General features: G+C 44.1%; 3 protein-coding genes across 4 annotated transcripts; all 3 read right to left on the reverse strand.

Annotated features, from left to right (window-relative positions):
* Nucleotides 1-39: 39 nt before the first annotated feature.
* Nucleotides 40-3,571, reverse strand: LOC143331918 (uncharacterized). The gene is made up of 12 exons (XM_076749082.1): nt 3,510-3,571; nt 3,261-3,431; nt 3,064-3,169; nt 2,830-2,949; nt 2,346-2,547; nt 2,164-2,286; nt 1,776-1,963; nt 1,461-1,657; nt 1,275-1,366; nt 1,131-1,185; nt 792-889; nt 40-627 (listed from the first exon to the last, which is right to left on the reverse strand). The coding sequence occupies exons 1-12, from the start codon at nt 3,569-3,571 to the stop codon at nt 398-400; spliced, it is 1,644 nt and encodes a 547-aa protein (XP_076605197.1). The 3' UTR covers nt 40-397.
* A 1,257-nt stretch (nt 3,572-4,828) lies between these two features.
* On the reverse strand, nt 4,829-7,951 carry tmed8 (transmembrane p24 trafficking protein 8). Of its 2 annotated transcripts, none has more exons than XM_076749582.1 (6): nt 7,789-7,951; nt 7,319-7,430; nt 7,097-7,190; nt 6,888-6,981; nt 6,366-6,659; nt 4,829-6,162 (listed from the first exon to the last, which is right to left on the reverse strand). In XM_076749582.1, exons 2-6 carry the CDS (start codon nt 7,426-7,428, stop codon nt 5,945-5,947), a joined length of 810 nt encoding a protein of 269 aa, XP_076605697.1. In that variant the 5' UTR covers nt 7,429-7,430; nt 7,789-7,951; the 3' UTR covers nt 4,829-5,944. The 2 variants fall into 2 exon arrangements, with proteins under 2 accessions (XP_076605697.1, XP_076605698.1); XM_076749583.1 differs by having other exon boundaries at nt 6,888-6,972; nt 7,789-7,937.
* Nucleotides 7,952-8,743: 792 nt separating this feature from the next.
* noxred1 (NADP-dependent oxidoreductase domain containing 1) lies at nt 8,744-10,720 on the reverse strand. Its single transcript, XM_076749631.1, has 6 exons — nt 10,563-10,720; nt 10,279-10,454; nt 9,769-9,949; nt 9,536-9,690; nt 9,167-9,365; nt 8,744-8,985 (listed from the first exon to the last, which is right to left on the reverse strand). The coding sequence occupies exons 1-6, from the start codon at nt 10,718-10,720 to the stop codon at nt 8,829-8,831; spliced, it is 1,026 nt and encodes a 341-aa protein (XP_076605746.1). The 3' UTR covers nt 8,744-8,828.
* Nucleotides 10,721-10,900: the final 180 nt, after the last annotated feature.

Genomic DNA, 10,900 nt, shown 5'->3' on the forward strand with positions numbered 1-10,900 from the left:
TTTGAGTTAAAAATATTTATTAGCATTTTGACTTTATCTGTTTATCCAGTCCAACATTTTACCCTCAATTACACACTGATATGTGGGGACATGTAAAACATGCAGATCAGAGATTTGTTATGCAAAGCGCAAAACCACTCAGTTCACTGTTTGCAGCATTTTGCCTGTGTGGAGGAAATATGGTTAGTTATTAAAGAGATTCAAAGGAAGCTAAAATAAAGTCTAAGCTGCCTAACACATCGTACAAAAATAATAAAACAAGACAAAAATAAGTGCTACAGACACACATGCTTGGAGATACTGTCATTTTTCTGTCACATCATCAAGGCAGATTGCAGCATCTCCACCTCCTCTGTTTAAAATGTGATAAAAACAATCGTCCCCTTCAGATTCTTCATCACTTGTCACCAGGAATCTCCACTGTGCACTTGACTGTGTCGTTGTAGAAGGTACCAGAGCAGTCCGACCCACCAAACACCAGCAATGTGCAGCAGACGCCGACATGTCCGCCCTGTTCGCGCTTCTGGCTCTCTGTCTGGATGGAGCAGCCCAGGTTTATCATGCTGTGTCCCGCACGAGGCTTGGAGCAAAGCAGAGGAGACGCCACTGAGCTCCACATGTGGGTGTCTGAGGAGAAATCAAAGCAGGAGGATTCACTGTTTGGTGATGCATTGAGGAAGGGCGACTCAAAGTTACTTCCCATGTCTGTTTAACAATCAACAGACTGGATCACTGATATAGTTTTGTTTTCTTTCATACACATGTAATCAGAAGCCGGTGCAATAACTCACCAGTGCTGAAGATGTGTACGTCCTGCAGGGCTCCAATTGCGCTGCAACCTCCACAGACTATAACCCTGTTGTGTGAAACTGGTAGAGCTGCATGGAACCTGTCCACATACAGGCAAGGAGGACTTTATGTACCATTAATGCTCTAAAGCCAGTTTCTACATAATATTTAATCTACTCACATGCTGAGCTAAAAAAGCAGAAAGATGGTATAATTTTGACTCTATTTGGTGTTAAAACCCATGAAATTCAAATGCAGTTCTGTCAGTCCAAGACACCAAAAATACAAAAACCAGATGGCTTCATCGGTGACATCTCAAGGTTGATTAGTCCTGTACTCACCCTCGAGGCAGCGGTGGCATGTTCCCACACTTCACAGCTGTGTACTCCATGAAGCCTTCCCTCATTAAGAAAAAAAAAATAAATATCAGTTTAAATCTGGATACAAAACTGTTGCTTAACACAACCATCAGATCTTCATCTTACCCAGATCCAGAATGTGGAGATCATTCAGGTAGGTAGCCGTCTTCCGTCCGCCAAATATGATCAACTTCTGCGACATCAGTGTGGCCGAGTGTCTGTGGCACGCAAAGAGAAACCTGGGATCAACATTAAAAGAAAAAACAAAAAAGGATTTGGAAGTAAAATTATTGTGTTGAAGAGAAGACTGACCCGAACCGAGGCAGAGGTTTGTCCCCCTCCACAATCGGCTGGTACCAGAGTTCAAACTCCGGGTTAAAGATGTACAGAGCATTACTGCAGGATTTATCCCCAGAATAATGGCTCTGCTGAACTCCTCCAAAGACGAAGAGCTCTTTTTTATAAAAGGCTGCAGAATGATATGCCAAATTTGGAACATTTCCTCTCGCCTAAAGGGAGTGAATCCAGAAAAAACAAACCCGAGGAAGGCGCTTCTTATACGTCTGCTTGAGTATTCGATAAGAAATCGGGGAGCTGCGGCACATTAGGAACTTGCAACAAACCCACAGTGACAAGCCTCCACTTCCAGGTCAGAGTGTTGAGGATGTACAGCTCGCTGTAGCGCTGACCCTCCCTCAGGCCACCGTAAACGAAGATGGACTTGGAGTCTGGGTCATAGGTCGCAGAGTGTCCTCGGGCACAGGGCGGTATGGGTCCAGAAGCAGAGGAGTTCATGGGAAACCAGAAGTCATTGTCTGGGAAGAAGGCAGAAAGGAAACTAAATGTGGAAAAACATGTTCAGTGTAAATGTATTTTAGAGCTTCCTTGTTTGTCTTCCTTCCATTTTTCTTTCTTGGCTGTTAACAGTTTCACCTGATGACCTGCTGCCATCAAGCTGACACGCTTTATAAACATCGATCAATAAGCAGCATTTGACCAAACAAGCAGCACACACCTAACTCAAGCTTCCACAGGGAGTCGTTGCAGTAGTTTTGATCTGCCGCCTCCCCTCCGATGAGGATGGCAGTGTCACGGTCACTCAGACACATTGTGTGGCTCCAGCGCTTTGATGGACACACTGAAACTAATCATGAGCTCTGTCAAAACCCATTTTGTTCATTCAGACGTGACGGCAACGGCTGTTAAGTCGCTGCTTCTGACCTTCTCTGTTCTCATTCTTTATCTGCACGGCCATGTCTTCTCGGCTGTTCATCCTGGACAGCCTCATTTTCTTGGGGGTTGACGCCTGGTCTATGTCCTCGGCGAGACTGTCCATGTCCTCAGAGCTCCATGTCAGGTGGCCTCTCTTGCTAATAACTGTCCGTCTGGGTGTCTTATCCTGTCAGTCGCACAGAGTATAATCACAAAGTAAGTTACTAACTTTACATGCACGCAGACTTTGATATATTCTTCAGCATGACTCGTACCGTAGGCCAGACTGGGAGCTGATTTCTTGTAGTGGACTCACTGGTGTCAATTTTATTCACTTGGACCTCAGTATAGCAAACACTGTCACCCAACTGTGAGCAGTTGGGAGTTATCTGCAAGGCAGGACGATAATGAAATGTTGTAACAGGAGTGCAGATTACTGCAAAAACACATTAACTCTCATTCAACTCACCGTCTCATACGCAGTGCTTTGGTTTGATGTGCAGCACAGATCAGTCGCGTCCTGGTCTGGTTCTGGGAACAGAACCTTCCTTTGAACCAGAGGAGTGCTGCTGAAGACGCTGCCTTCATCCTGTGGCCGGTCGCAGGACATTGCATGGAACAAAAAACGGCAAAAATGTGCAACATGATGCTCTGTCAGGTATATGAGATGCAGTGTATGCTTTAGTATACTTATGAAACCTACCTCTCCACAAACTGTGAGCACTATCTTGCCATAAACTCCCTTCCGGCCTCTCTCTGCTGCCACTGTGACCAGGTCAGTCCTCCAGTCCCCCTCCCAGGTCAGGCACCTGAGTTCAGGGTCCATTTTAACAATTTACACTGGAGGTTTTGTTTTTTTTTTTTTTTATGGAAAGTTGCCAATGTCATTTTTCTACACACCTTTGTTGAGCTGACAGAGTCCCGATTTTCTGAGCCGGTGCTTCCGCACTGACCAGAACATCTACAGAGATTGTTGCCTGACTGTGTTTCCATTCTCCAAGCCCAAAGATGACTAGGTGTTTGGGGAGCGGCAGCGGGATGTGGACCTGGAAGGACGCTCGGTTGGATTTGCTGCGGAAGGCGGACATGTTTGAAATGTTGTTTGGACGTGAAAACGTCTGTTTTTTCGGGTTTTCCAAACATTCCTACCTAATGAACTGGCGGGGAGCGTCACGCACGGACCAAAGCACGTAAAAGTTCAGTCTCCCCATATTGTTTCAGCGTCTCCTCGTCGAGAATGTTCGAGGCTAAGCAGCCAGCAGAACTCCGGTAATCTCTTCTGATTGGCTGAGTCGAGCTCGAGGCCGTTGTGAAGAACGCGCACGTGAGACCACCTGACACCTTAATTTACGAATTACCAGGAAACGAAACGATGTGTAACACCTGCACTGCTTTGTCAGGTATTACTGAACAGCACCCATGTCCTACATGCACAGTCCAATTTATTAAAAAGCTTTTCTCCGTCTTTTAAATATATTTTTAATTTAATGGCTTCCTTCACCTGTATGAGAGAGGGGCTAAATGGGATTACTACAAGTTTATTTTCAGAGATTATTTTCGCCAGATCACTCCGAGCCTTTCATTTCTTCATGGAGAAAACCACAGATCACAGCTATTATTTGGAAAAATACACGTTATGTTGGCCATATCAACAGATGTTCATTCACCTCTAGGGTCAGTTTTAATACTGCTGTGGTTAATGGACCCCTGAAACTTTAATTGTATTTTACACTTTTAATTTATTTTATTAGCTGATTGTTGAAGGGGGGAAATGATCAGGGGTGAAAATAATAGCAAAAAGCGCTACATTTTTTCAGATTTTAAAGACTAAGAACAAAAGTTAATTATTTAGCATTATTAGTTGGTGATGTATTCAGGAACATTTTGAAGTAGTGCAGTGATTTGTGTTATTATTCTGCCTTCCTCATGCACACTGAAACAACCTTCATTATAATGCAGTTCAGTGCAACACCACATGGTTTATTCAGCTCCACAGACACATCAAACAATAAATAACATGCACAAAGATTTATCAGTACATTGAACTGAATGATGAAGTGTTATAACTAACACATATCGCTGCATCACGCTGTATGAGGACAGTTTCAGTATATGTTTATCTTATATTAGTGACAGTAGATGTAGCTGGGTTCTGACTGGCCTTTGGGGAGCGCTGAAAATAAAACCTGGTTTCATCAGCACCTCCGTAACAGTTACATCAATCCCCCAATGCCACAATTTAATGGAAGCACAGGGGACCATCCTCAAGCACTTTCTAATCCTGGATCAGCAGTGAGACTGTTATGAAATGACGGCGTCTCGGGTGGAATGGCCAGATTTGGCTCGCTGGCGACGCCACACAACAGCGGTTTATCTGACATCTCTGACACGTTGCAACATATGCAAAACCATCATCTACTGACCAGCATTCACTGGGTGGAGACGATTCATCATGAATTGCAAAGAAAGTTAGACAATCTTCTCTTTATTGTGGAGTATAAATTTCAGGAACAAATGTCATCATAACTTACAGTAAAGGTACATTACAACAAACATGGGAAGCAGTTACTTTACATTGTATACGGCATTAGCAGCCAAATCTGTGACATCTTTGGGAACATGCGTACGAGTGAGGTGTGGCAGAAGCACTGACTTGAGAAACAGGATGGAGCAAGGCTACTCAACACAGCACGCTGAGGAATGGATATTCATAAACAAACACATAGACCTTTACTGACACAGACCTGTCACAAAACACATTTAGATGAAACATTACAACTGCTCCCTGCCTCTGAAACAGCAAATTAAAAGGGGGGGGGGGGGTGTCAGGCAAATGTAAATATTGAATCTAAATTACATAATCAGAGCTTTATGTGATAAGGGATGACTTTTATTTGTGTCATAAAAAGCACACTTTGGAAAACTGTTACCACTTGCTTCAGTACATTCAACTTCTATCTTTGACCAACACGCCACTATGACAGCAGACAGCTCTGAGCATTATGTCATTATATTCTCCATTAACACGTGATTCAACCAAACACACATGAAAAAATAAGTTAGGCTTCAAAGCACAAGGATAAATACCAGGAACAACAACAAAGGAACGTGATCATAGAAGGTGCACACGCACGCACGCACACACACACACACACACACACACACACAAAACCCACCTCAGTTTCTTTAGAGCACTGCTGGCAAAGCATAATGTATTCTGTGCAGGTGTTCCCTGATCACTGCTACCATAGAAATGTTACGGCTGAAGATAATATACGTTTTATGGCGGGCGCTAGACCAAATAGCACAGTGCATACATGGGAACATGGCGCATACGCAAGGCTTCTTCAAATATCTGTCAGCAAGACACCGGAGGAAATGCTGCATTCAAAACTATCTGAGCATATACTTAAATTCAACATGTGGCAACGCAAGCCAATAGTGATAAAAAATAGATAGAATGCCTATATTTAACCTTTTATACTATAACTTCATCTTTCTTTAAGTATGGAATCAAAAATAGTTCGTTCTTAAGAGCAGTTTTCTTCAGTAAAGTATACATTCAGAAGCAATGAGTTGGCATCTCAGGCACTGTAATAAACTCTGTAGTAAAGAGTTTTGTTTCGCCATAGTGAGTAGGAGTTATCGAACTTCAGGAGGTACGTGCCTTCGCCTGGAAAATCGTGGCTCCCCCCGTTCACGCACAAGTGGCTGTCCTGGCGGTATACGGGTAAGATTTCAGCCAAGTTTGAGTTGGTTTGAGTTTTGGAGCCCTTCTCAACATCTCCGTTACTGACGGGTCCTGCGGGAGAAAGCACATAAAACGCAAAGTCAACACACTGCCCGAGATCCCAGCTGGAGAAAAACACATAAAAGCGCAATTACGTTGTGCTGCGTGGATACAGAATGACCCAGACGTCCAGTGGAAAAAAAGGTTTTTAACAAGCGTAAGTGTGAGCAGCATTTAGGCCCCTTTAAACTGTGAATTTGCAAACACTAACTGACCTTCCAGCTCCTCCTCTTCATCTTCGTCATCACTTGACTCGCTGATGTGCACAGTGATAGACCGGCTCGTGACAGGCGTCCAGTCAAAATATATGCCAAAGCCGATGTCGTAGCCGTCCGTGGCGAACTCCCAGCACACCTTTTTGGCCTCAGGGACAGTGGGCACGTGGACTGTCATGATGTCGCCTCGGTACACCGTCACCACGCTGTCCTCCTCCGTTCGAAGCTTCGCCTTCAGCTCCTTCAGTGCAGCAGATGTCCATGTCGTCGGAGGTTTCAGGGGCGGCATCTGGGCTGCCATCAGGAGCAACAAAATGGCAATGTGTCCACAAAGAGCATAATAGCAACACTGATCATTATTTATCTAGCTTAGATAAGCCTTATTAAATCATAGATGAAGGTTTATGGAGCTTGTGGTAAGCTTGTGGTACGCTGCAAACACATTTGTAGCAGATTTATGAAACCTCTGAATCGAAATCACAGAAACAAAACAGCAGCAGTCATGATCAGCGTGTCCCTCACCTTTTATCTCAGTGGAGAGCTGACAGCTCCCAGCACCGTCGGTCTCCTCACCTCCTTCCCCAGGGGCCAGCTCAGCAGGGGCCTCCTGATTACCCTCAAGATCCACACACACAAGACTGATGTTATGGCTCAGAGATGATGTTATATTGCACTTCGCCATTTATTGCCATTCACAGACAGCTCTTGCAACACACTTCAATATTTATTACCTCAGTATGCTTCCCTGAATCCTCCTTGGTTTCAGCCATGTCAGCGTGGGTTTTGGACAGGGACGAGCTCTGCGAAAGGTCTGTATTCTGGAGCCTGAGGAGCAGCAGAGCGGACATCATAATATTTCAACAGTGCAGACCACTAGGAGGAAAGAAGTACAACTGGCAACACGTTTCCTTACAGCAGCTTTATAAGCGGCACTTTCTGCAACAACAGGCTACCTGTCCAGAGGTCGGTTGTCGCACTGTTTGGATGTCAGTCCGGGGAACGACGAGAAGGACAGCGATGACAGCCGCGACTGGAGCTCTGATGAAGCCTCTGATCTCTCCATGACTGTGAAGACAAGACTACACCTCAGTCTGCGTGGCTGGAAAAGATGGGACCCCGCCCCTTCCAAGCACAGGGAGGAAGGGAGGGAAAGATGACAACACTGAAACCAGCCTCCCACCGAAGATAAACTAACTAAACAAGCCGCTGATACACGTTAATGAGCCACGTTAAGCACAGCACACCCCGGTGAATTGGTAGCGACAGAAGCGAAATGAATCCGTGTGTATCACGGGCTGCCGAGCTTCAGCTTTATCTGACGTTAGCTTGCAGCTGGCCGGCTAGCTGGTTAGCTCAAGTTAGCAAATACGACCTAGCAAGCGGCGAAAGTGCAGCCGAAGCTGCGGGCACAAACTTCTCTTACCACGGTGAAACGCTGGGTCTTCAGAACTGAAAGCGAGCTGACTTTAGTCCAAATCAGGCCATGAGGAAATACGCCTCCATATCACTGCGGTCGTGTCACGGGTTTCCCCACGGCGCTGCTGCCGTTGCTTGACAGGAAAAAACAGACCTGAATTTTTGACACTTCCGTGTTTTCTCGAGTGTTGCCGAAAATCTGCGAATCTGAAGCGTCGATTTCCTCCTCCAGAAGTCAAGCCTGCACTGCATCAGGACAGATTTATAGTTCAACGGGGCAATTCTGCATTTTAAGACAACATCCAAACGTTGTTTTAATTTTTTTTTATTTTGTTCTGCATCTGATAAAACACAACAATTTAATGACAAATTAGAAACAACTACTGAACTTAAATGAACATTTCTGTAACACTAGTGTTATATATCATTGTGTGTTTGTTTAAATAGATCTGCGCTTTGTCTGCAGTGCACTTATTGTGAATAAAAAATGCATCAACTAAATAAACAGGTAATCAAAAAACTACAAAACGAGTGAAATATAAATAAAGTTTTACTACACTTAACACCAGCAGATAACAGCATCTAGCAGCAACTCTTTTTTTCTCCAAATGCACATTTATTTAACACTAATGTATGACTCACCTGAACACAGAAATATTTGAAAATCAATAAATGCGCATTGTCTCTGAGCTGTCTGCAGACCTCCTGAGGGCAGGCATCATGTATATCAGATAGTCTGCCACTCTGTGATGTGACATCAATAAAAGACATGTCGACACGTTCGTGATTTCATGAAAAATGTAATTTATAATGCATTTGCAATATATTACAGCGCACACCAACTGCTGCTGCTTTTTGTACATTGTAAAATGTATTATTTTTCACATATTAACCAACACTCAGGTATGAAAAACCACTAATGAAATGAAAATACACCACTGAGTCCTATTAAATTTCTAATTTTCAAAACAAAAATGTGCATCATAGGGAACACAAGCTCTAAACTTACATCGGTGCTGGACATCTTTAAAGGGTATACAGTATCTTTTACATTTGAGAGTAACTGTCAGATGTTGCAGGCGTCTCCAGCAGTGATTTGTATGCTGCCGAGATGCACTGTTGCATAGATTTGCTGCTTGACAGAAAGCACAGCAGTGGTGTCTCCTTGGTCTGGGCATCAGTGAGAGAAATCCAGGGAAAAGGCCTTTGTAGAAAAAACAAAAAGATATCAAACAAACATAACATTTTTAATAAGTGCTTTGTCTCGTTCCCCCAAATCTGTCAACTCTGCATTGCAATGAAAATCACCTGCTTGATCCATTTACATTTTAATCTCTGGACAAGTTAAAATGACAGGAACATATCCACACAGCGTTGACACTCACTCCTCTGTGAGAAGGGAAGATGCATAAGATGTACTGATGAAACTCTGTGTGTTTAATTCCTCAGCGTGTGGCCATTTCTCTTTAAGGACAGTGTTGATCAGAGAGAGCGCATCACTGGATCCCAGACCGGCAGAGGTGCAGATATTTAGCAGGCTGTACAACACTGCACACACCCAGTTCAGACCCAGAGAAATGCCACCTAAGGGTTCAGAAATATGGCTTAATTAATATAGAAAATGTTGAATCAAGGCTGATGCCTCACTGCACCAAACTTCAAAGGCTTCCCCTTGCATCTTATATGAGAAGATGAGTTCAAACACAAGCCCTGAGAAAGAAGTTGAAGTCTGCAGTAATAAAAACATGACATACCACTCATTGTAAGAGGACATGATGCCTCTATCAGCAGAGGATCATTGAAAGCCGTGGACAGATGAGCACAGCGCAGCCACAAATCTGCACTGTCACAGGCCACAAAGTCGTACTGTGGTTTCACAATGAAGTCGTGTCCAAGGAGCTGTGTTAGTCTGAATTAAAAAATGAAAAATGAGGTATTCGGCGACTGAAGATTAACAAACAACAACGCTGTATGAGTGTGGTGGTACCTGCTGACGGGCACAGCGGAGGTGAAGCTGTACACAAGGCAGCGCTTTGACAGGTGAGAGCAGAGATCAGCACAGATGTTGGGGAGGTGAGAGGGCAGACAGCAGAGGAACAGGACGTCTGCCCAGGCTGCCAGTCTGCGGTTGTCGAAGAAACATTCAACTCCTTTTTGGATGAACTCCACTTGAATAAGGAAGCAAGTTTGTAAGTATGGCCTTTTCAGTACACAAGGAAGTAAGATCAAGGTGCAATCTAACTTTATTTGTACTTATACTTTAACTTATACAAGTTAAAACACGTGCCAGTTTTATAGACAGTACTCCAAAATCTTTGGAAATCATTTTCTATTGATCTCTTGCACTAGTGATGCAGTCAGATGCTGCTTTTAGGATTAGGATTACTGGCATCTGAATCTCAGAATAGAGAGCTCAGGGCAGTTCCAGTGTTATTTATTCATCACAAGCCAGCACTTGGCTGATTGAGTGAGTTTTGGTCTTATTTTGTTGGTGTACCTGCGGATTCTGGTCTTCTACTGGAGATCTTTATGTGTGATGGTTTGATGCCAGACTTTCCAAGAAGGGAGAGGAGCAACTGTTTGCCCATGTGACCCATCCCAAGTATCCCGATGCAGAGGTCACCGTCTTCCCCTGATGAGCCTCCGTCTGCAGTGTGACGTCTGATGAGACATCTATATGGATGGAAACGTGCATCAACCGGAATGAGTCCAAAGAGGACCACAAAGTCTGGTCGAGGGTTTCCTGTGGGTCACAAACACTTTACATAGACGTACAATTACCTCAGTGACTGGACGAGTTTGCACAGGAAAAGTGCGTGCGCGCACCCGCAAACTGTCAGTCCAGCCGAGCGCGCGCGCAGGTGAATTAACTCCTTCTCCTCTTCAGTCAGTCCAGCTTCGAAAGAAAAACTGCTCACATCAGCAAATACGTCCACCATGGCCTCAGACTGTCGACAGATGGTCAGATGAGCAGAATGTGGACACGGACGAGCTTTACAACGTAGTAAAAATGTGCCCCGTCCTTCTGTTTCCATGGCAAAAGCACAACTTCCGATTTAACGGCTTAGATTTTTCAAAATAAAATTCTTAGCGACAAACAAGCGAAAATTAAATCAATT

Source organism: Chaetodon auriga, chromosome 14 (assembly GCF_051107435.1).
Source record: "Chaetodon auriga isolate fChaAug3 chromosome 14, fChaAug3.hap1, whole genome shotgun sequence".
Classification (NCBI taxonomy): Eukaryota; Metazoa; Chordata; class Actinopteri; order Chaetodontiformes; family Chaetodontidae; genus Chaetodon; species Chaetodon auriga.

What these genes read in the sequence shown, in the direction of transcription:
- LOC143331918 (XM_076749082.1), bottom strand. Translation starts at nt 3,571, where the DNA reads ATGGGGAGACTGAACTTTTACGTGCTTTGGTCCGTGCGTGACGCTCCC. An exon ending in AAACCTCTGCCTCGGTTCGG is followed by an intron (nt 1,367 to 1,460) that starts GTCAGTCTTCTC and finishes TGCGTGCCACAG; the next exon opens with ACACTCGGCCACACTGATGT. An exon ending in CGTACACATCTTCAGCACTG is followed by an intron (nt 628 to 791) that starts GTGAGTTATTGC and finishes ATTTCTCCTCAG; the next exon opens with ACACCCACATGTGGAGCTCA.
- noxred1 (XM_076749631.1), bottom strand. Translation starts at nt 10,720, where the DNA reads ATGGTGGACGTATTTGCTGATGTGAGCAGTTTTTCTTTCGAAGCTGGA. An exon ending in TCCGCTGTGCCCGTCAGCAG is followed by an intron (nt 9,691 to 9,768) that starts GTACCACCACAC and finishes TTTTTAATTCAG; the next exon opens with ACTAACACAGCTCCTTGGAC. An exon ending in TCTTCCCTTCTCACAGAGGA is followed by an intron (nt 8,986 to 9,166) that starts GTGAGTGTCAAC and finishes TTTTCTACAAAG; the next exon opens with GCCTTTTCCCTGGATTTCTC.
- tmed8 (XM_076749582.1), bottom strand. Translation starts at nt 7,428, where the DNA reads ATGGAGAGATCAGAGGCTTCATCAGAGCTCCAGTCGCGGCTGTCATCG. An exon ending in ATTCAGGGAAGCATACTGAG is followed by an intron (nt 6,982 to 7,096) that starts GTAATAAATATT and finishes GTGGATCTTGAG; the next exon opens with GGTAATCAGGAGGCCCCTGC. An exon ending in TGAAGAGGAGGAGCTGGAAG is followed by an intron (nt 6,163 to 6,365) that starts GTCAGTTAGTGT and finishes TTTCTCCCGCAG; the next exon opens with GACCCGTCAGTAACGGAGAT.